General features: G+C 43.0%; 1 protein-coding gene across 1 annotated transcript in view; it reads right to left on the reverse strand.

Moving 5' to 3' along the window:
- The window catches only part of LOC126417104 (neuroglobin-1-like), a 395,454-nt gene that overhangs the window by 216,927 nt on the left and 154,636 nt on the right, over positions 1-23,891 (reverse strand). The window contains exon 4 of the mRNA XM_050084999.1: positions 15,646-15,769. Within this exon, the coding sequence (XP_049940956.1) occupies positions 15,646-15,769 (124 nt within the window). The remainder of the gene's footprint in view (positions 1-15,645; positions 15,770-23,891) is intronic.

The following is a 23,891-nucleotide window of genomic DNA, read 5'->3' on the forward strand; positions in this document are numbered from 1 at the left end:
ATCCAGTAAAAAGTAACTTTATGATGGATGTACTCAAAAAAAAAAAAATGAGGGAGCACAAAAAGACAGGAATTGCATACACAATTTTTGTCAGTGACTTGGTAACTTGTCTGCTAGAGCAAGTTACAGTGATGCATCACTCTCGTGTTAAGATGTGACATATGTATTAAACATGGCCATTTTTACTGTAATATTTTTTTTGCTTGAGCTTTCTCATGTTTAGATACAAGTTATTGCATTTGCTGCGGCTGTTTGCGAGGCATAGTGCTACTAAATTTCACTTTGTATTACTCTGGTAAGCTAGTTTTACTACTGATTTATTTTTCTTGTTGCTGCACATTGGCTCATATTAGTTTTAATGTTGCATTGCTTGGTAATTTAGATTTACTGTAGCTTGCTTTGCCAATTTCCATTTTTCTTGTCATTGCTGTTTGTGTTAATTGTTTTGTGCTGCTGCATTGCGTCGTCCCTCAGTTTATGTTATCCTCAAATATAATTTGCATTAATAATATGTTATTTACTTTGTAAAGATGTTAGACATTATTAATTCTGTTCTGTTTTAATGCCCATGTGTGAAGTTGATGTTTCAATAACTTTTCTGATCTTTTTTGTATTTACTAATGTCATAATTCCTGTAACACTGATGTATATGTTTATTTCTATTCTTTTGTAAGGCCCCTATTACTACTAATGTTATCTGTATTATTTTGTTTTTAATGATGTATTTTGAACCTTTGTAATTGTATTCTTATGTCATAAAATTGTAAGTGACACCAGTTCATCATATTATTAACTTGTGAGTTCCATATTACTGCATAAGTTTCTGTTGGTCGTAGTATATGGACAATATGTGAGAAGTAGGGACAGTTAGTGTTTGCACATGTGTTAACAATTCAGCAAGGGACTGGATAACAGCATTGCTGGTTCTAAGGACAATTCCAAAAACTTTGCGAATGCACAAGTGGTGGTTATGGACTTGCTATATTGGCCGCAAGACTCTTCGATGGTGATTGTGCACCTGCACAGTCGCAGCAGATGGCTGCTGGCCGTCTCTACAAGGACTACAGTGGGTCTGCATCTTTGATGACCCACCAGTACCATTATTTCTACAAGGACGGCAGTGGGTCTTCACCTCTGGTGGTCCACCAATACCGTAATCTCTACCAGGACTAAAGTGGGTCCACACTGTGATGACCTACCTACCAATATTCTTCAAAACTTCGACTGACTCTGTGGTGGGCTTGCTCTGTTGTTGCCATTACCTGTCTGCGTGTCGAGAGTCAGCACTGTCTTTCCGTTGGAAGGACAACAATACTTCTTCAAGACTGCATGGAAATCCACTACTTCTGTGTGCATTTTCTTTTACTGTTCAGACTTTGAGGAAAACACTGCTATTTTACTGTGATAAACGATCAGGACTGTCTTTATGGACTGTGAGAAAATTTTATCCTTTGACCAACATTGTATCAATAAGTGTGTGCATTTGATATCTTTGTTAGTGTAATTATGAAAAATTTTATCAAATAATTATTGGCCACTGCCCAAAACAACTTGTAAAATTTTTTGTGGGGATCATGGGGGCTATGTAAGTAGGCTGTTTAGGTTTTTATATTGGCAACGTTACGTAGCGCTCTGTATGAAAATCACTGGCTGTGCTGTGTGCAGTCTGTGGCTATAGTATGAAAGTTTTCACGACCGGATGACATATCTTCTGGTAAACCTTCCGGGATGTAAGGTCGTGGTCCATGAAACTCTTCAGCTCCTAACGTTTCGTCCAGAGCTGCGCTGGACATCTTCAGAGGTGTGTTTCTCCTCCGGTGAGTCTTGCCGGTGAGTCTGCGGCTAGTCTGCATTGTTGTCTGCCATTGTAGTGTTGAGCAGCTGGATGTGAACAGCGCGTAGCGTTGCGCAGTTGGAGGTGAGCCGCCAGCAGTGGTGGATGTGGGGAGAGAAATTGCGGAGTTTTGAAATTTGTAAGACTGGATGTCATGAACTGCTATATATATTATGACTATTAAGGTAAATACATTGTTTGTTCTCTATTAAAATCTTTCATTTGGTAACTATGTCTATCAGTAGTTAGTGCCTTCCATAGTTAGAATCATTTATTTAGCTCGCACTAGTGGCGCTCGCTGAATTGCAGTAGTTCGAGTAACGAAGGTTTTTGTGAGGTAAGTGATTTGTGAAAGGTATAGGTTAATGTTAGTCAGGGCCATTCTTTTGTAGGGATTACTGAAAGTCAGATTGCGTTGCGCCAATAATATTGTGTGTCAGTTGAAGCACAGTCATGTGTAATTTTTCAAAGGGGACGTTTCAAGTCTATATTTTGACTCCCATTACCTCCTTTTAATATGTGCTTTATGTCCCCCTTTTACTCCGCCCCCTTTTTTTGTAACGGTCTCCTTTTACGTATTTTGTAAAACTGTTTGGCTGTAGAGCGGTGGACTGTGCTGCTGCCAGCAATACAGAAAATAAAGGCTTTTCTTCCTTTGGCGTCTGCATCGTTCGCCATGACTGTCTCAATGCAGGATCGCGCTCTGCTTGAAAAGCTGTATTACTAGAATGATGACTGTGCACAAGTAGCTCTGCAGAAGTTCCGGGTACTGAAAGGTTTGAAAAAAAATGCGTTGGTCCGATGACTGCTGTGGGTATGGAGAAAATGATTTGGAAATTCGAGAAGACGGAAGATTTTGTGGACAGATGAAGCCCACTTCCATCTGACAGGATACGTCAATACACAGAACTGTCGAATATGAGCAACGGAAAATCCACACGCTAACCAATCAGTACCAATTCATCCTGAGAGGGTCACTGTGTGGTGAGGGTTTATGGTATCATTTATCATAGGGTCAAATTTTTTCGAAGAGTCAGGTGCTTCCCGTCGTGTTATCACTATCGTCACTGGTGAGCGCTCTGAGTGTCTTTTGAGCAACCACGTCATTCCAGCTCTCCAACAGCGTGGATAGGAACATTTTTATGCAAGATGGCGCACCTCCGCACATTGCAAATCCAGTTAAGCAGGTGCTGAAGCGCCATTTCGGAAATGTTAGAATTATCAGCCGCCATTTCCCTACAGTTCGGCCCTCCCGATAAGCTGATCTTAATCCGTGTGGCTTCAGGCTGTGGGGCTGCCTGAAAGATGTTGTGTTCAGTGTTCCGATTGCAGACTTAACTGGATTGAAGGCATGCATTGCGCAACGCAATCTGAACGTGATCCCGGAAACACTACGACCAGTTGTGAAACATACAGTTTATCGATTTAAACTTGTTTCGGAAAACAGTGGACAGCGTATTGGATATGTTTTGTGCCAGTCACAGGGAAATTCATAATCCGATTTTATTTTGATTCATGGTTTTTATGCGGTTTTTGGCCTCAGGAGAAATTAAAAACAGATGTGAGTGATGCTTTTATGCGTTGTTTGGCCTCAGGACAGTTAAAAATCGGTTTTTCGCATCCAATGCGAAATAACCTTTTCGTGGCGGATGGCGTAAGTAACTAACAGTAGCACACCTGCACACACTTGTACACTGTGTAGTACAGCCAGTTTAACGTCAAACGTACACCTCAGGCATTGCTGTATGATTCATATATCATTTGCAGTCGTCCACTATTAAATTATGATGCTTACAGCGCCATCTATTGCTGCATTTTGTAACCATTTAGTTTTCTTCTGCCATACGTTTTCCCCCTTCTCCTATAATATTCCGTTGCAATTTGACGTCATTCTGACCAGTGGTGTTATTTCGAAAGCGGTTTGAATATTAAACTTCAATTATAACCACAGCGTATAACCTGTAACATAAATAAAACGACGTACAACGAAGGAGCAAATTGATCACCAATTGATAGGCATAGAGTTATCGCAAAAAATGTAAAATTGTAAACTGTGGCTGGCGATGGATGAATCTGTGACACTGTAGCTCAATTTCGAAGCGCAGCTGGCTAGGTTAGTAAACAGGGCACAGTCGGTACCAGAGCATACAGTCTTTGAGGATCTCATTTCGCTTACTCACATGGACAGAAACTATGCCTCGTGGACAGGCGAGTGAACAATATATGCACATAGCAACTTAAAGGACATGTAGTTCGGCTCAGAGATGCTGGCTAAGGCAAGCGGTGAATCTATCGACATTTTAGTAGTTTCAGTTTCACAATTCGTCAATTTTCGGAGCAGCTGCGAAAACAGCATCACGAAGGAGGCGGTCGACCTTGAGATACGAGAGAGTGTGTGTACCGACCAACCGTCAGAGAGGCACTCAGAGTCCCGCATTCATCACTGTCATCGATCTGACGTGCAGCTCGGCTCACAAAAAGGGGAATCAGGTCCCGGTGCCCCTAGCATCGAGTATCACTGACATCTGTGTAATAACAAGACCGTTTGCAATGGTATCCGGCATTCGAACGGGTCCCGAGGGCCAAGAGACTTGGCAGGAGACATTCAGGACAGCGGTGGGATTCCAATTTGACTGTCGGCTGCCATACGACCCGACAATCAGGAGTCGAGTTCTAGGGTGCCATTTCAGTTCGTAGTACAATTTCTTGTGGTTGTCATCCGTGGCCCCTTACCGCTCAGCAGTACGTCGACGGTGTTCCACGCACCTTGCTGTTGTTCTTCAGGGCAAGCCATAAAGGGCTTGTATTTCGGCTATATAATGCTCGCCGAAACACGGCGATAGTCTCTACTCCTTGTCTTCGTTGCATATCTCTTCCCAGCTGAAAACGGTTGAGCATTATGGTCAGGGCCCTCCATCCATCTCGGGAATTTGACAATCCAAATTGGCAATTGGTCGTAATTCCGCTCGATGTCCCTCCGGAGGACATCAAACAACAGTGTCAATAAATACGAAGGCGAAAAACTGCTTGCAAAAGGTCAAGATGTGGATCGACGTGTTATTGGTAATTATGTCTGTCCCTAGATGTACATCACACCTACCGATTTCCGTCCTAATCGGACAATTGCTTCTTTTTTTTAAAAAAAAAAAAAAAAAAAAAAAAGAGGGAGAGAGAGGAAATACTTGATAATTCAACTGAGTGACCTTAGTTTCGCAGAAGGAATAGAATGTAAAATAAGAAAACACTATGTGTACTCACATTAAATCAATGAAACGAAAGTCCGCCCCGGTAGCTGAGTGGTCAGCGTGACAGACTGTCAATCCTAAGGGCCCGGGTTTGATTCCCGGCTGGGTCGGAAATTTTTTCCGCTCAGGGCTGGGTGTTGTGTTGTCCTAATCATCATCATTTCATCCCCATCGACACGCAGGTCGCCGATGTGGCATCAAATTGAAAGACCTGCACCAGGCGAACGGTCTACCCGACGGGAGGCCCTAAGCACACGACATTTCCATTTTCCAATGAAACGAAAGAATCTATTCGGCAAATGTTAGTCTTTAAACGGCGAATGGGTTCATTGAGCATAGCATAACATCGAAGAAACATGAACCTGAATCGGACCAGCGCACAATTTGTAACTGTTTTATTTTATTACTGTTTGTTTGTGTGCTGGTAGTTATTTCCAGACTGCTCAGCAGCGTGAACATACGCAGCTCTCTCATTTACTCCTCACTGAATGCTCCAATGGCAAAGACTCTTCTACTGGCAACATCAAAGATCACATTCCTTGTACTTAGAACTTTTGCGGCGTAACATATCGACTGTTGGAGCCCCTGTTCGAAAAAACGGCAGTAAACAGATATTGAGTGTGACGCACATGAGTAGGATCGCTGTATTCTAACTTTTGTAAAGATTTGAAGGAAGGCGTTGAAAGTCTCTGTCATGCGCCACGTATGTATCCACCGTCGAGTATCCATTTTCTTACACTATGTTCACTTAGCAGTGTATTGCGGTCTGCTAGTATTCTTCGGCCTTACAATTAGCACGTTTTGGTCCCTGTTCTTGAATCGCTACCAGGTAAAAATTAAACTCGTTTTACAAGCTGCTGAATGTCGCGAAAGGAACCTTTCCACTACAAAATAGTTGTTCTAGTATTTCCATAGCTTAACTAGTTAGCCCTACAACCCGGCAGCAAATGGTTCACCACTCTGCGTTTAGAGAGAAAATTGTTTCCTAAATCTGAAGCTGTTTTAGAAATATTAGAGCTATATCCGTTGTGTGGAAACCCTGTAAACAGGAAAACAAATATTTTAAATGAGAAATGTCCTGCATGGCTTACCCCGAAATTGTGACTGTTACAACGTGCGTTCCGGCAGAAAGTTCCTGGTCTGTAATTTCGCTTATGCCTGAACATTCCCCGATTTTTCTCTTCACTTCCTGCAAAGCCAGAATGCTTTATGAGCTTTCGATTTTCGGTTGTCCCGTTACTCACAATTAATACTGAATAATATTGGTAAAATTTATTATTGCTGTCAGCAACAGGAATGGATTAAGTAATGGTTTCAGATTACAGTAGTATATAACGATTAAGCTTCCAGAAGGTATAACGATAGTGGCAACTAGAAACTTTAAGTCGTTCAGAGGCCAGAGTGGTTCCAAAGAAATTCAGGTCCGCGATAGTGTTTATTACGCAATACTTCTCTTTCTTGCTTTAACAGCTGCCATTATCTGAACGTACCTCAAAGAACTCAGGTCACCGAAGAACTTCAGAATAAAATTTGAAGATAATTCAAAAACTTGGAAATTTGCCCTAAGATATATAAAGTGTTTCTGTTTGATGCTGGTATCAGCTATTCAAACTATTCACTAGAATCGATTTCAGAATTTATAAATAACCATGGAGATGAGTACACCGAGGTGTATACAATTGAGATGTCATCTCAAGTAGTGGAACTGCACATATTTAAGTGGAGCTTAACAAACAACGTTAAGTGCGTTCCGGAAATAGAGCGTTTAGGAAAGCGTGAAAACATTTCATAAGTTAAAATTTTCAGTCAAGAATAACAATTTTGTTTAAGATATGCATGGATGTGAGTTATTAGGAAATAAGAGTCTATTTCACTACAATAAGCTGATGCTTGTAGCCGCTATAAACTGTCTGGAGCTGTAAGAATTGTTTAGTTGGTATGTAATATACCTCTCTACATTTACCAGTTAGTAAGGAATAAAGGCTTTAGAGGTTATAAATGAGATGGAAATCACAAAAAACATAATTGCAAAACTTAACAAAGCATGAAATCTTACATGCTATTAGAAGTGGTGAAGCAAATAAACGAAAGGAATGCAATGGAAGCGTACCGACTATTTGTGACAATACTAAGACAAAGATTAATAAGTTTGTAGAGTTAACATTTGCTAGTTTCATTCCGTTCTTATTACAGTAGAAAAACATCAACGCTAAATGTTCTGTCTTGCTTTTACGATTCATTAGTCTTCCAGACCCTCGATATTTACGAAGCCCTACAACACCCAATTATTTCTGAATCAAGTATTTTATTAATCGACAAAGTGAACTCCTTACAGCTATTTGAATACCGATGGCACGTGAACATATTCATCCAAATGAATATTTTACTTAGCCGATCTTGGTGTTTGTGACTGAGAGTTATCACTTACGGTAGCGTTGCTGTAATGACATGTGAAGAAACCTGTTTGGTGTCAAAAAGTAGGAATCATAAATAATAGATGAACGGACAAAATCACCAGTACATTTTTCTTTAGTACACCTTTGACTTAAAACACAAGAACTGACTTACAACAAGTGATTTTGAGGTGCAGCAACAGAACTTCAGGGTAATTTTAAAAACACTCTCGCTCTGAACCTCTAGTACGAGGATGAAGCATACATTTGATATTACACTGGTGTACAAAACTTGAGGAGAGTAACTTTCACATGATGTGACCCTGCCAAGAAACGAAGCTCGACGGAACTTCTGCCGTACACAGAAAGAACAGTTACAGTACAGTATTATACAGCATAGCGTAGTATAGTACAGAAGGTAACTGTGAGAAATACACAATGAGACGCATGGAAATGACACTTATTTTCTTAGACAGCGATTACAATGAAGTTGTCGCGGTTTATCATGGTCCTCTGAAAAATGCTAAAGGTGAGATATGGTTCTTAATAGGGTATGGGATCAGGACGCATAGCAATGCATCCTCTACAACGTGCTCCCAAGCTTGCCACCAGAATTACAAGGATTTCTTTTTATAGGGCGTTCCGTTCCTGCACCAAAGCGATTGACTAATGCAGGTTGACGTAGTGAAATATGTCTGCCCACTGCATCCCTCACATGCTCGAGGGATTTAGGTCTGGGGAACGGGCAGCCCCGTTCCTAGAGGTTTACGGCTTGCGCTGTTTGATGCGATCACGGATTGTCATCCATAAAAGTGAAGTCAGGGCCGAATGCACCCATAAAAAAACGCACATGGGGAAGATTGTACAGTGTCACAATAATGTTGATCGGTGAGTGTACCGTGTCAAAATACGTAGACTACCGAACTGACCGTTTTCGATAATGTTTCTGGGCGCATTACGTATTACCTTCTCTCACCGGATGAGGGTACGTCCAGAATTACTACTCAGTCTCATTCTGGCCTCCTCCTAGAAGAGCACGTGACTAGATTCCTCCCTTGTCTAATCCCTTCGCTTCTGGTACCACTGCAACGGTGCGCCGAAGTGCAAGTGTCAACCGAACACATCGTACTGGTCGTCGGTCAGAGAGACCAGTCCCATGCAGTTCAGGCGTCACTATGAAGCATGAGATTGTGTACCCTGCAGTATGTTAAGTGTAGCTGCAATTGCACTCGCATTTAGACGTGGGTCTCGTTTTGCCTATTGTACAATGCAGCGGTCATCTATAAAATTATTGACCGTGGTCGAACACTTTTACAAACTTACGGGACAAGTTCTTTACACCAAACAAGGAAAAAAGTACCTATAAACAAAGGTCTGAAAAACAATCGTTTTCGAGTAATTAATGAAAATTTAAAATTTATGTGATATGAGCTCTTCAGCTCATAAACCCAAAATAAATGCTCGAAATGTCCACCTTTTGTTTCTAAACAAGCAAGAATTTTTCGAACCATGGACTGCCGCATCCTTTCAGATAATCCCTGACAGTTTTGAATAGATTCGCCAGCTTCCGTGACAAGTTGAAGAAGAGTTACTGCATCCGAGTGGTTCGCTACAGAGATCACTTGTTTAAAGTGCTCCCGGATATAATAGTCCAAAGGACCGAGGTCAGTGTATCGCGGGGCCATGGAAGTAATTCTCCTTTACCGATCCATCTGTCATAACAGGTAGCATCCATTGGTTCTCGAACACTGATATTGAATTGTGCTGGAGCTCCTTAAAGTACAGACTACATACTTCTTCTTAATTGTAGGGTCACATCTTCTAGTAGGTCTTTGAGAGTTTCTGAATAAGTCTCTGGAGACAGCACCTGTAAGACAATCTATGATCCTACCAGTCACCTAAAATTGAAACCAACACATTACTCTTAAACTGATGGTTACGTATAGCCTGTATTGTACTGCGATTGACCCATATATGTTGGTTATTGATATTTGTTACTCCATATCTTCCAAACGTTGCCTCACCTGTGAACAAAACTGAAGAGACAAACAACGGATTGGCAGCTTCTGCAACAAAGCATTGGCAAAAGTTATCCCGTGGTGCATGATCTGCAGGCTAAGGCTCTGTTCACATTGAAGATAACACTGATACATGAGTTGCTCGTAAAGTATCCTTCATGCTGAACTTGGAGATGTACCACACTACAGTGCCACTTGTCTTGCCCTGACACCTCTTTTTCGACGCCCCGTAGAAAGTGCTCATCCTGGCGAGGTCTACAAGCAACACGCGGTCTTCCTGGATCAATACTGATGCGTAAATTCGGATTGTAGTGGAATGGGGCTCAGGAGAATAATAACATAAAATACCTTTTACTCAAGAAAAACAATGTTGAAATCAACTTCGTCCTAGCAAATTGATTGGGGTCGATTATAATTTACAATAATAGCTGAGAATGGCTGGCCTCGGTCGACAATTAGCAATTAATTACTTTCTGAAGTTAATCACAGGACAACCACTAGAACATATTTCTGTTATATAACTAAGACAACCTGCGTTGGCACTCAATTAAATGTACGTCTACGACCACTCCCATCAACAACTATTTACAGAAGCAGAGCTACAGTCAGCCATCTAGGGGTCTACCTAAACAAATTTCTTAATATAATGTTCTGTACAATACGAGATAAAACAGATCACTCTAATATGGTAATACAACAAGATAATTTTAGATACAATGACGTGAATAAAATCAGTCATAATAACACGATCACTATCTGTACAATCAATACATTTAAAGGAAGAGTGTTCGTTAGTAATTCGTGTGAATCTGTAGTTTTATTCCCATCTTGATAAAATTTTGCACACTTCACCTTCAAGACCAAAAATAATATCACTGTCCACATAAGATTTCATGATCTGATTGAAAAATGTCTCTATGTAATATATAAAGGGGAGAGGCTGTTGCCAAAAATCTTTGTTGAAAAAAATCTACACACTTGCATGAAACAACGAAGGAAATTAATGAAAAATTAAATGCCCAACAAGCGAAATATATCGTGGTAAAGTGACTGTATTTCTAACGGCGAGAATAAATTACAGCAACAATACCCATCTTGAATATAGTGTCATGGGACGTCACTAGATCGGGGTACGAGCGAATGCTCGAGAATTAGACATAAACATGACAACAGACACGTATTTTTTGATTAGTTGCCGGTGTTACATGTGACGCATACCCTAGGAACCTAGAAGATGTTTTGGCTCGTATTTCACAATTACACTCCTGGAAATTGAAATAAGAACACCGTGAATTCATTGTCACAGGAAGGGGAAACTTTATTGACACATTTCTGGGGTCAGATACATCACATGATCACACTGACAGAACCACAGGCACATAGCCACAGGCAACAGAGCATGCACAATGTCGGCACTAGTACAGTGTATATCCACCTTTCGCAGCAATGCAGGCTGCTATTCTTCCATGGAGACGATCGTAGAGATGCTGGATGTAGTCCTGTGGAACGGCTTGCCATGCCATTTCCACCTGGCGCCTCAGTTGGACCAGCGTTCGTGCTGGACGTGCAGACCGCGTGAGACGACGCTTCATCCAGTCCCAAACATGCTCAATGGGGGACAGATCCGGAGATCTTGATGGCCAGGGTAGTTGACTTACACCTTCTAGAGCACGTTGGGTGGCACGGGATACATGCGTACGTGCATTGTCCTGTTGGAACAGCAAGTTCCCTTGCCGGTCTATGAATGGTAGAACGATGGTTTCGATGACGGTTTGGATGTACCGTGCACTATTCAGTGTCCCCTCGACGATCACCAGTGGTGTACGGCCAGTGTAGGAGATCGCTCCCCACACCATGAAGCCGGGTGTTGGCCCTGTGTGCCTCGGTCGTATGCAGTCCTGATTGTGGCGCTCACCTGCACGGCGCCAAACACGCGTACGACCTTCATTGCCACCAAGGCAGAAGCGACTCTCATCGCTGAAGACGACACGTCTCCATTCGTCCCTCCATTCACGACTGTCGCGACACCACTGGAGGCGGGCTGCACGATGTTGGGGCGTGAGCGGAAGACGGCCTAACGGTGTGCGGGACCGTAGCCCAGCTTCATGGAGACGGTTGCGAATGGTCCTCGCCGATACCCCAGGACCAACAGTGTCCCTAATTTGCTGGGAAGTGGCGGTGCGGTCCCCTACGGCACTGCGTAGGATCCTACGGTCTTGGCGTGCATCCGTGCGTCGCTGCGGTCCGGTCCCAGGTCGACGGGCACGTGCACCTTCCGCCGACCACTGGCGACAACATCGATGTACTGTGGAGACCTCACGCCCCACGTGTTGAGCAATTCGGCGGTACGTCCACCCGGCCTCCCGCATGCCCACTATACGCCCTCGCTCAAAGTCCGTCAACTGCACATACGGTTCACGTCCACGCTGTCGCGGCATGCTACCAGTGTTAAAGACTGCGATGGAGCTCCGTATGCCACGGCAAACTGGCTGACACTGACGGCGGCGGTGCACAAATGCTGCGCAGCTAGCGCCATTCGACGGCCAACACCGCGGTTCCTGGTGTGTCCGCTGTGCCGTGCGTGTGATCATTGCTTGTACAGCCCTCTCGCAGTGTCCGGAGCAAGTATGGTGGGTCTGACACACCGGTGTCAATGTGTTCTCTTTTCCATTTCCAGGAGTGTATATTTATTATTAAAATCCACAGTCCAACACAAACGCTAAGACAACTTGTGGATATAGTACAAACCAAAGTCACTACATCCTGAGCTGGTTAACAGATTGAACAGAACCCGCGATTTCCGGATCTGTGACGTAAACTTTTCGAACTGTTCGATTCGTGCTCAAGAACAATCCTATTTTTTGTAGAAGACCGGTGGAGCGATCTGTTTTACTTGCTAAAAGCACTCAACGTCCTAGACCGCATAAATATTTCTTTGTTTAAGACAACCGGTTTCTACAGATTTTGTCTCTTATTTTCTGTCTTAAAATATCTTTTTGCTATTAAAAATGTTCATTTCACGTTGGACCTCAACCCAAATGTTGATCTTTATCCACATGACAGCTTGGCATGAGGTCCAACATAAAATGAACACGTTTCGTAAGAAAAAGTTTATTTTAAGTCCTGGAGATGACATCAACGTCTGTCGAAGCCTGTTGTCTTGACTTAAGAAATAATTATATGATCTAGGCTACTGAACGTTCTTACCTACCTGAAATAATGAGAACTGGGATGAAACTATATTAGACGAATTTTTCAAAAACCCAATGAAATACTTATAGCAAAATGTAACAACAGATGACACACCTGATCATCTTTTGGTACAGGGAAACTGAAGCCTGTAAAAATTTTCTTCAAGAAATGAATTTTGAACGTTAACAGAAACAATCAGTTCCTGTAGAATTTTAACAGAAGCATCGAAATTTTTTATCGAAGTTCTGTTTATCGAAAACTGGTAACAAATTACAATACAATTTCCACTAGAAGCGAAAGTTTGAATGTCGTTTACATCGCCATCTCTTACGTGACTGTGCTAATTTTAGTACTTTAAAGTTGTATCTTGTTCTATCTAGAACTAGAAGACAATAAGTTTACTTAAGGTAGATATCAGTTTATACCTAATGAAGCGCCGCCAAGGAAAAGGAAGTTTATTTGTGAGAAAAGCGCTGCAGCTAAGAGACAAAATGCCATCCGGGCGTCGGAAACACTCGAACAACGGAGCTTCTTCTACACCGTAAGCGTTCGAGAACTTCTACAACTACAGCTAGGGAAACTTTGGAGCGAACAGAGCTTCGTCTACAGCAGATTCCCATGAAACTTCATTCGCTATCAGTATCAACAAGGCACAGGCCAGTCACTTTGTGTCGCAGATATGAAATATCCCGGGCAACGCCGGGCACTGCAGCTAGTGGCACGTATAAATCATTCAAGCTCACAGCGTACAAATAACGAAATCAATATTGCTCTCACAAAGAGGGAACATCAGCACGCCCAACGTGTCACCACATACTACTCTTACAATTGCCAAGGACCGACCACGCCTGATATTAATGATCAAACGATACACACATGCACACCCTCTAGTCTCCACTGTACACAATGTGACACCACTCGACCAATCTAAAGAGTGACTGTCTTTTAATCGGGAAGCCCCGGACTGCGTCTGCACTGCAATCGGTGTCCTCTCGCCAGGCAAAAGATACCAACAGTCCCAGTGTGTTGTATGCGTCCGAAAATGAGCTTATTCTCCACGGTCATCATTAGCCTCGTCGATAGCTCCTCGTAGACAAGCTTGGAGAAAGCTTCTCGCTCTTGGCTCTCCACGAGTTCACCGCATATGTCCACCACCCGCTGCGCGAGCGAACACCAGACTGTCTGGACGGCCTTGGCCATGGCACGCTACGTTATCAGGAACAGCCGCTGCCCTCCAGAAGACAATTCCGGTTTGCTGTCCCTTGCCCTCGATGGAAAGAAGGCCATTTCGTGCCAACGCTAGCAACCCAAGGTCCCACTACTCTGTCTCGCTCACCCACTGGTCAAACCAAAGCCCCTATAAGCCCAAGACCTTTGCACCAGTCTCGCGCTGCAGCTTCAAGTCTCATAGCGGCGCAAATTCACTGCACAAAAGAAAAAGAACGAAAGAAGTTGCACTGAACTTTGACACAACATGTGAAACTGTCAGGAAAGTTTTTCTTTAGGACTTTGGAAAGTAGTTCATTTGCAAGTCACAATGGCCTTCACGGCAGCTACATCCTGAAAACATTGACCATAAAGTGAATTTCTCCAGTTCGTCGTTTCGTCAAGCTTCATGTTGTTGACACTAAGCCCTGTCACCCTTCATCATTTTTTTCAGACAAGATCAGTCAACTCTCCGGGCACGTGTGCCCAAATCATTGTTTTCGTTCGGGAACCAGGTGTGTGGGACAAACTTTGCACACAATTTTTCTCAAAATTTAGAGATGTTGTTTCATTGCGAGTTGCGACTTAATAACATTGACACATTACGGGCACACGTCCTCTATTTAACACTGCCTGGTTATAACTGACTAGTCGAATTCGTACCTGTTGTTTACAGTTGTTAATTCAAGCTACCCCTGTAGTTACTGCACCGGACGTTGCTTATACACTGGTCAGTCTCGGAACTCTGTTGTCGGAAGGTGTCAATCTGACGAGGTAGTTCCCTATGTTTGTATTTTTCTGAGGAGTACAAAAGTAAGTAATTTTATTTGAAAAGAGAGTAGTTTACGTTGTTACAAGCACTCAAGACGAATGTAAATTATTATTTTCCAAGCAGTAGTACGCTTTCGATCTGCTTATACTTCAGAATTATGGACAGTGAATAAGATGAAACGACAAATAATCATATTGTGTAGCTATTTTCAGTTTAGCAGCGAAATTCTGTGATCGGTTTAAACCGTGAACGATGTACAGAGACAGTTGCAGTATTCTCAACAATACTAATGAACACTCGGAAGTGGCTTGTAACAAAGTTGTTCGTTGGGTATATTAGCTAAATTACCATTGATACTGTACTGCACTGAAGACGCAGATAATTATGAGACTGTATCCTAGCGTTGTCTCTCAAATTCTTCTGCCAACGTGTTTGATGAAGATGCTGGACCTCTCTCTCCACGATGTAGATCACACGCAGTGCAGGGTTATTTCATTACCATTCGCATTAGCAACTTATCTTTGTGAGCACACGGCTGTCCAGCTTTCAATTACGAGATGCTGTGAATGCCATTAGACTATGGAGTCGGTCTGGTTCGAAAACTGTTGTAATGTAGCGTTTTCTATTTACATTACCAACCTCTCTTAGTATTTCACAACTGTGAAAATTGCACTGTTGTTAACATGGCACTGTTATAACTACTGCTGGCTGTGTGGTGTCCGTTATTTTGTGTTTTTATCTTATATTAAGATATGATCGTACGTCGAACACTTTTTATTGTTCTATTGTGGAAAATGCAGTTATGTAAACATGGAACTTCTGTAACTCCTGTTGGCTGCATGGCCTTTGCTGCCCCCCACAATATATATATATATATATATATATATATATATATGGGGGGCAGCAAAGGCCCTTCATCAGGAGACTGGGACTCACTCGGGGCTGCACTACGTACGGGTAGAACGTACACCTGGTGGGTACTCACATCCACGTACTCCTGTTTGGCGCCATAAGAGACGTGCTTACGACCCAGGTCCTGCAGCAGTGTCAGCAGCTTCTCTTCAGGTTCGTACAGTCGCGCCACAGCCTTCTGCACGAACGCCATCACCCTGGAGCAGGAAACACGTGTCTCTGTTAGTCACTACCGAAATTTCTTTAACGAAAAATAAATAAGAGCGGCCGAGAGTAAATATGATATCAGATTTACAGTTTGAAATTTTATTTTCAGGAAAACAAAAGAATATTTCCTGAGGATCGATATCATACTTAACACATTGTTTTCAAATTTCATGAGTTATGAGCTGTCTAAATGTATTATTCTGGATACCAGAAACATACACCAATAAGTCAAAACATTGCGATCACTTATTATTTATTTATAATTTCTGCTACCAGTCACTTTTATTTCAAAATTGTTCAAATGTATGTGAAATCTTATGGGACTTAACTGCTAATGTCATCAGTCCCTAAGCTTACACACTACTTAACCTAAATTATCCTAAGGACAAACACACACCCATGCCCGAGGGAGGACTCGAAGCTCCGTCGGGACCAGCTTCACAGTCCATGACTGCAGCGCCTGAGACGGCTCGGCTAATACCGCGCGACTTCACTTTTATTTGTTTATATGTAATCTAAGGTAATACAACGCGTTTAAAACATGTTCTGTTCATCATCAGGGATTTACACATACATACATAGATACAGAGAACTGTTATTTAAAAATAAATTATCTTAAACTAAATTAACCTAGAACTTTTTGTCCATTGTTCGTTACAGTAGTGGCTGGTCTGGCATTTGAGTGAGAGGAGGGTTGGGGTAGTGGATGGTCATAAATCGATGTCAATGATGTCTTCAGCAGGTTTTTGTTGTTGTTGGTTATGTATGACATCACAGCCTGTACAGGATGCTGACAGATTAGCACCAGTTGTGTGTTGCGGAAATCGTGTGCAAGGCTTTTATATGACAGTTGGTCACTTACGATTTTATCCCCTTGTAGCTTCACGTGCATCACTGGGGTAATGGCGGAACTGTTGAGTAACATTACGCTATTGAACTTTGTATTTTGTCACTATATAAATGCACGATGATGAACAGAAGATGTTCGAATCGTGATGTATTATGTTAGATTAAGCACTAAATAATTAAAAGTAACTGGTAGCAGAAATTACAAAAAAATAATTATCCCACACAGTCACGGTTCACAAACGTAACCATTATGGCCGAAAATAATTATGACCACTGCCCACCGTAACGTTGGATGTCGCCTGGTGGCGTTGCGGACACGTGACACGGATGGGGGATCACCGTAACAAAATTATGGCTGCAAATGGGGAATTCCATTGAGATCCGTGCTTTAACTCAGGTCAGATTATTATTACGCAGAGCTTGTGAATGAATATCTCGAAAATGGCAAAGTTGGTAGAATGTTCACGTGGTAGTGTCTTGAGAATCTACGGAAAGTGGTAGATGGACAGGGAGCTTCTAATAGGCTCTAAGCCGGCCGGAGTGGCCGAGCGGTTCTAGGCGCTACAGTGCGGAACCGCGCGACCGCTACAGTCACAGGTTCCAATCCTGTCTCGGGCATGGACGTGTGTGATGTCCTTAGTTAGGTTTAAGTAGTTCTAAGTTCTAGGGGACTGATGACCTCAGAAGCTAAGTCCCATAGTGCTCAGAGCCATTTGAACCATTTTTAATAGGCTCTAAATAGCTGGACGTTCCAGTTCACAGAACGAGGGTCGGAGGCTTGTCTGCTTTGTAAAATAGGATGTATGTGAAGTGTGTCATCTACGCCGAAAGAGCACAATAATGGTTCCTGCACAAGTGTTTCGGAGCACACCGTTCATCGTATACTGTTGAACATGAAGCTCATACAGTAATGTGTCGTTGGTGGACACTACGTGGTACAATAAGTTTTCTCGTATATGAAACTGCTTGGTGTGCAGAGGTCACGTACACTGCAGCGCCAAAGAAACTGGTATACGCATGCGTATTCAAATAAAGAGATATGTAAACAGGCAGAATACGGCGCTGCGGTCAGCAACGCTTTAATAAGAAAACAAGTTTCTGGTGCAGTTGTTAGATCTGTTACTGTTACTACAATGGGAGGTTATATAGAAATAAGTGAGTTTGAACGTGGTGTTATAGTCGACGCCCGAGCGATTGAACACAGCATCTCCGACGTAGCGATGAAGTAGATATTTTCCCGTACCAACATTTCACGAGTGTACCGTGAACATCAGGAATCCTCTAAAACATCAAATCTGTGACAATGCTGCGGCGGGAAAGAGATCTTGCATGAAAGGGACCAACGACGACAGATGAGAATCGTTCAAAGTGACAAAAGTGCAGTGCTTCCGCAAACTGCTCCATATTTCATAGTTGGGCATCCAACAAGTGTCAGCGTGCGAACCATTCAACGAAACAGCATCTACATCGGCTTTCGGAGCCGAAGGCTCACTCGTGAACCCTTAGTGACTGCAAAACACAAAGCTTCCGGTCTCATCTGGGACTGTCAACACCGCCATGTGACTGTTCATGACTGCCATCATGTTGCCTGGTCTGACGAGTCCCGTATCTATCTGTATTTGTATCGAGCGTATCTATTTGTAACGAGTGGATGGACGTATACGGTTATGGAGACATCCTCATGCATGTCAGCAGGGAACTGTTCAAGGTGGTGGAGACCCTGTAATGGTGTGGAGCGTGTGCAGTTGGAATAATACGCGCCCCCTCATATGACTAGATACGTCACGTACATTGCCATCCTCTCTGATCACTTGTATCTATCCATGTCAATTGTGCATTCCAACAGACTTGGGGAATGCCGGCCGGATTGGCCGAGCGGTTAAAGGCGCTACAGTCTGGAACCGCAAGACCGCTACGGTCGCAGGTTCGAATCCTGCCTCGGGCATGGATGTGTGTGATGTCCTTAGGTTAGTTAGGTTTAAGTAGTTCTAAGTTCTAGGGGACTTATGATCACAGCAGTTGAGTCCCATAGTGCTCAGAGCCATTTGAACCATTTAGACTCGGGGAATTCCAGCAGCACAACGTGACATCCCAAACGTCCAGAATTGCTACAGAGTGGCTCCAGGAACACTCTTTTGAGCTTAGACCCTTCATCTGGCCACAAACTCCCCAGAAATGAACATTATTGAGCACTTATGGGATACATTGCAACCGGCTGTTCAGAAGAAATCTCCATCCTCTTGTACTCTTACGGATTTATGGAGAGCCCTGGAGGATTCATGGTGTCAGTTCCCTCCAGCACTACTTCAGACATTCGTCGAGTCCATGCCACTTCATGTTGCGGCACTTCTGCGTGCTCACGGAGACCGTACACAATATTAGGCATTTGTACCACTCTCTTTGACTCTTCACCACAGCTCTATGAAACAGTCCATGTGTATAAAGAACTAATGCAGCACACTGCGTAACAAAATTAAGGGCTCACTTTTTGAAACTCCTTAATTGTCTCCCATGCCGACTAATAAGTTGAAAACTTGGCTCAAAGGTGCCTACAACCTTCCTCCGTGACGGCGCAAAAGTGTCAGTCCCGGAGACTTCACTCTCGGGCCCAGTGACGCTTCAAACAGTGGGATGTTGCCACATGGGGAAAAGAAGGCCACAGCTGAGAATTTGATATTCGGGTAGCGTTAGAATGGATATCTTATGTCACACTGGCACCATATTTCGCCAAATTTCTCTTCAAGGCCAGCTTGGATTTGTCACTCGGTGGAAAGGTTGTCACACCGTCTTTTAACCACATTTTTCCTTTTTCTTTGGCGCTCTGCTGTGGAGGTCAGATCTGCGACGCCCAGCGTTGAAATCGCGGGGTTTTCTTACGAGTGGCCGACGAAAATATTTCAGGCACACATACACACACACACACACAAACACACACGCTCATTTCGCTCGGAAACTATAGTTCGCAGTGCGATGGGCAAGAAGACGACTTACTGACAAACTTTGACACTGTGACACCTCCTGGGAGGTTCAATCCTTATGTAAAGACATCGTGTGATAGTATATAGAGTGAACGTGGTCCCACCCCTTAGAGTGCAGTGTGATCGCAGTTTTTCTTTGGTGTTCATGGTGAACCACTAAGGACCGTTAAAAACCATTCCACGAAATTTTAATATGATCAGAAGCAGCTCCTCTTTCACGTCCTGCTGTTGCATGATGACAGAGGAATGGAGCACTGGCGCATTCATCGAAACAACGGGAAATTTCGTCGAAAGGTTGTGGACAAATGCGGTTGATAACAAACGATGTCCTTTCAGGATTGAAATGTCAGAGAGGTGTCAGTAGCCTCAAAGAGTGTCTGGAACATCTTTCTGTAGCTCGTTGGAAACTGTCACTTTCAACTGGGCAATATGTGGGAATCAACGTCCCGAAGAAAGGGATAGTTTCATCGATGCCCTTTATGCCATCCTCTGAGGCCTTTTTGTGTCGATTCTGAATGGTGATGTGTCTGAAATGCTTATTCGACCATCCATAAGACAGCCCTTGATTTCAACGCTAGGCACCATGGTTCTGATCTGCATTGTAGAGGCGTCAAAAGAAGGAGGGGAATGTGGAGAAGAGGGGCTGTGGCAACCTCCCCGTCGTTTGACACGTGCACTACGATGAAACTGGGTAGAACTGCTGTGTCATTTGGTGACAACGTGTCGTCATTAACCCATCTTACACGTAACTTGAACTTCTGACCTCTGGCCTCTTTTTTCGCATGTGTCGACATCTTGTTGTTTGAAGCGTTCTCGAGCCGGACGTTGAGATCGAACGGACCCGCGTTGTTGGTTCAGAGGACGTTTCTAGGCACCTCTGAGCCAATTTGAAACTTATGCATCGGCATGGGAGACAGACACAGTGATCCTTTAATTCTGTTATGAAGTGTGTATTGTAGGAGGCAACTGGAAGAAATACACAATAATTACAATGAAGTCCCTGCGATTCATGATTGATCACTGGATATTAAAATAGGCTGGAGATCGTTATTAATGAATACATTTTTATACATGTCTGCACTTATCACGACATGATGGTACGTCGAGCACGGCCGAACGTGATACTTTTGGTTGTCCAGCTGTTATGGTATGGAGAGATGTCACGCTGCATGGTCGTAATGACCCCAAAACCTTTGACTCACTGGTGTGTGGCAGTGTACTCCATCCCCATGTGTGTCCTATCGGGTGTGCACTCGGGTCTGTCTTCAATTTTATGGACGACAATGCTCGACCGTAACGAACATGGCAGCTGGTAGAGCTCTTGGAACTAGAGGGTATTCGGTGAATGAGGTGGTCTGACAGTTCCCCCAACAAATTCCAACGATCACGTGTGGTGTGCGTTGGGGAGTCGCACTGCAGCACGTCCACATGCACCGACGAATGTCCAGCAGTTGTTAACAATGCTAGTGGAGGGACGGAGGGCCTTACGGCAAGAACTCCTTACCAAACTTGTACGTATCACTGGAGCTCGTTGCAGAGCATAGGTGGTGATCACACGCTCTGTCAAGAACGATGCAAAGCCTTTTTTTAATGTCGAAAGGAGCATCATGAATCGTAGTGACATCAATGTAATTATTGTGTTTGAATAAATGTCTCTTCGTCGCCTTGCATACTTCTTTAAGTTACGTTCTTTTTTATACTGTACTGTACTGTACTGTGGTAAGTCTTCCTACGTATGGTCAAAGTTTCATCCACCTATAGTAAAAAAATGATCGTATGGCACTGCTGGCCGGGAGGCCTCATACGGGGAAGGTCGACCGACAAATTCCAGTCTTATTTCAGTCGACGCCACATCGGACGACTCGCGTGCCGGCGGTGAGAATGAAATGATGATGAGGACAACACGACAACCAGTCCACGAGCGGAGAAAATCTCCAAGCCGCCCAGTAATTGAACGCGAGCCCGTTGCAAGGGAGGCAAGCATGTTACCATCCAGCTAAGCAGGCGGACGCGACCTATGGTACTCGGTAGTAACATCATTTGAAATTTCGATTAGTCCTCCAGATTTGCACACCTGTGTATGCAATCAGTACCATGATCAGCAAGAGCAATATCTGTTATCAACACTGGATATTGTCCCATTTTGTGACTCCACGAACAGTTGAAGGACGATATGATTTTCCTCATTCGCGTCTTCGTTGCGGTTGTATGCATCAACCCATTGCAGCCATATTGTAATATGCGGATATCATTTAGTTTGTTATATTTGGACATAATGTGCCATTTCTTCTACACGCCGTTGTTTCTTATACTTTCACTTTTAAATCTCATCCTCAAAAGTCCGGAGATCGTTATTAACGAGAACGTGAAAATCATATCACTATGCATTTATACTGTCCTTATCAGTTCCGGGAAGAGACCATCACTCATTTTCGTAAACGATATATGGTTTTGATTTGACTTAATGCTGTATGATTTTCGTACCTCAGTAGGTAAAAATGATCACGCTGTTGCCTTTCTGTCCGACTGTTAAAAACCCCTTTTCTCAGGAACGGGTAGACGTATTAAGTTGAAAAGTATGACACCCACCTAAGCCTACGGTTCCTTGACGGTTTAAAAAATTAAGCCTTACAAGTCAATTCAGCCAAAAGATGCGACCATTTATGACAAATATTTTGATACTCACCAACTCAATCGTCAAAACGTGTAAGCTTTCCCGTTGACCTGGAATGATGACATTAGTCAAGGAGCTAAGTTTCACAGTAAAACTAAAGGAAACATCCGAAAATTGTTAGGCTGTAATTGTGTCAAAAAAAAATTGTTTCTTAGCATTTATTATTCAACTGTCTCTCCGTCTGTCTGCGACGACTCCTTTATCTCAGGAAGGGGTAACAGTATCACGTAGAAATTTGTGATACAGACTAAGCTCTATAGTCCCTTGGCGTTGTAAAACTTAGAAGCTTCTGTCAGTGCAACCAAAAGGTACAGAAATTTATATGACATAATTTGATACTCTCATACTTACTTATCAAGACCCTAATTGTACTTCCCTTTGACCTAGAATCATGAAATTCGACATAATCTAGCCGCGCGGGATTAGCCGAACTGTCTCAGGCGCTGCAGTCATGGACTGTGCGGCTGGTCCCGGCGGAGGTTCGAGTCCTCCCTCGAGCATTGGTTGTGTGTTTGTCCTTAGTATAATTTAGGTGAAGTAGTTTGTAAGCTTAGGGACTGATGACCTTAGCAGTTAAGTCCCATAAGATTTCACACACATGTTTTGACAAAATCCAATGTTTCATAGTACAAGTAGAGTAAAAAATCCTAAAGGTGTTAAACTGATATTAAATGACATAAAAAATATCTTTTTGCCGTCAAGACTTATACTGCATTCGACATCCCTCAAAAGCCTAACAGAAAAGTATTACTGCAGAGAAACATAAAACGTAAGTTGTAATCGCTTAGTAGTAACTAAATAAAAAATATTTTATCAACTCTCTCTATGCACATGTAAACTGAAGTCCCTTGCTCGCTTCTGTTTGTATGTCTCAGGAACTACCACAGGGATTTTGATACGCTCTTGGAATTCCTGGGACCGATCTCTTGCCAGCATCGATATCAATGACAGGCAAAACTCGTCGAGATTTATCTGTACATATAATTAAGTTAGTACGGAACCCTCAGTGCGAGTCCTACTCACGAGTCCTACTCGTGCTTCGTCAATTTTAAATATAGCATTTGAGTTATTTTGCTTTGTTCTTCTCTATGTCTATTTAGTTCGCTAATTGCGAAACGTTTGTATCAAAATTTACAGTGTTCGACACAGCTAATATTGAAAACTAAGACCAAATTAGGCGTACGACAGTAGATTCAAAAAGTTCTAGGAGACTTGGGTCCGCAAACGCTCTGTGGGTGACAGAACTGCGGATTTTGGGTATGCGCCCACAATGACTTCTGTATGAAATATTGTGCAAATCAGTGGAAACATATCTGAAATATGGTTAACTCTCTGAATGAGCTCAAATTTCTCCCATGGCATATGACTGAGAATTGGGCAGCGGCACATTTTGCTGCTGATGTACTCGTAATAAGGTATCTAACGCGCCAATAAAGCCATTTCTTGATGGACTGAGAAGAGCCTGCATCTCGACGTCCATGATAATGAGACATAAATCCTGGGGAATATGGCGTCTGGTGTCGTCCGTAAAGTGTACATCTCTTTCGTGGATATGGTGGAAGACATGAAGCCGCCAATTCCACATTCTTCTCAAACTTTACAAGGTGATCC

This window comes from Schistocerca serialis, chromosome 8, assembly GCF_023864345.2.
Source record: "Schistocerca serialis cubense isolate TAMUIC-IGC-003099 chromosome 8, iqSchSeri2.2, whole genome shotgun sequence".
NCBI lineage: Eukaryota > Metazoa > Arthropoda > Insecta > Orthoptera > Acrididae > Schistocerca > Schistocerca serialis.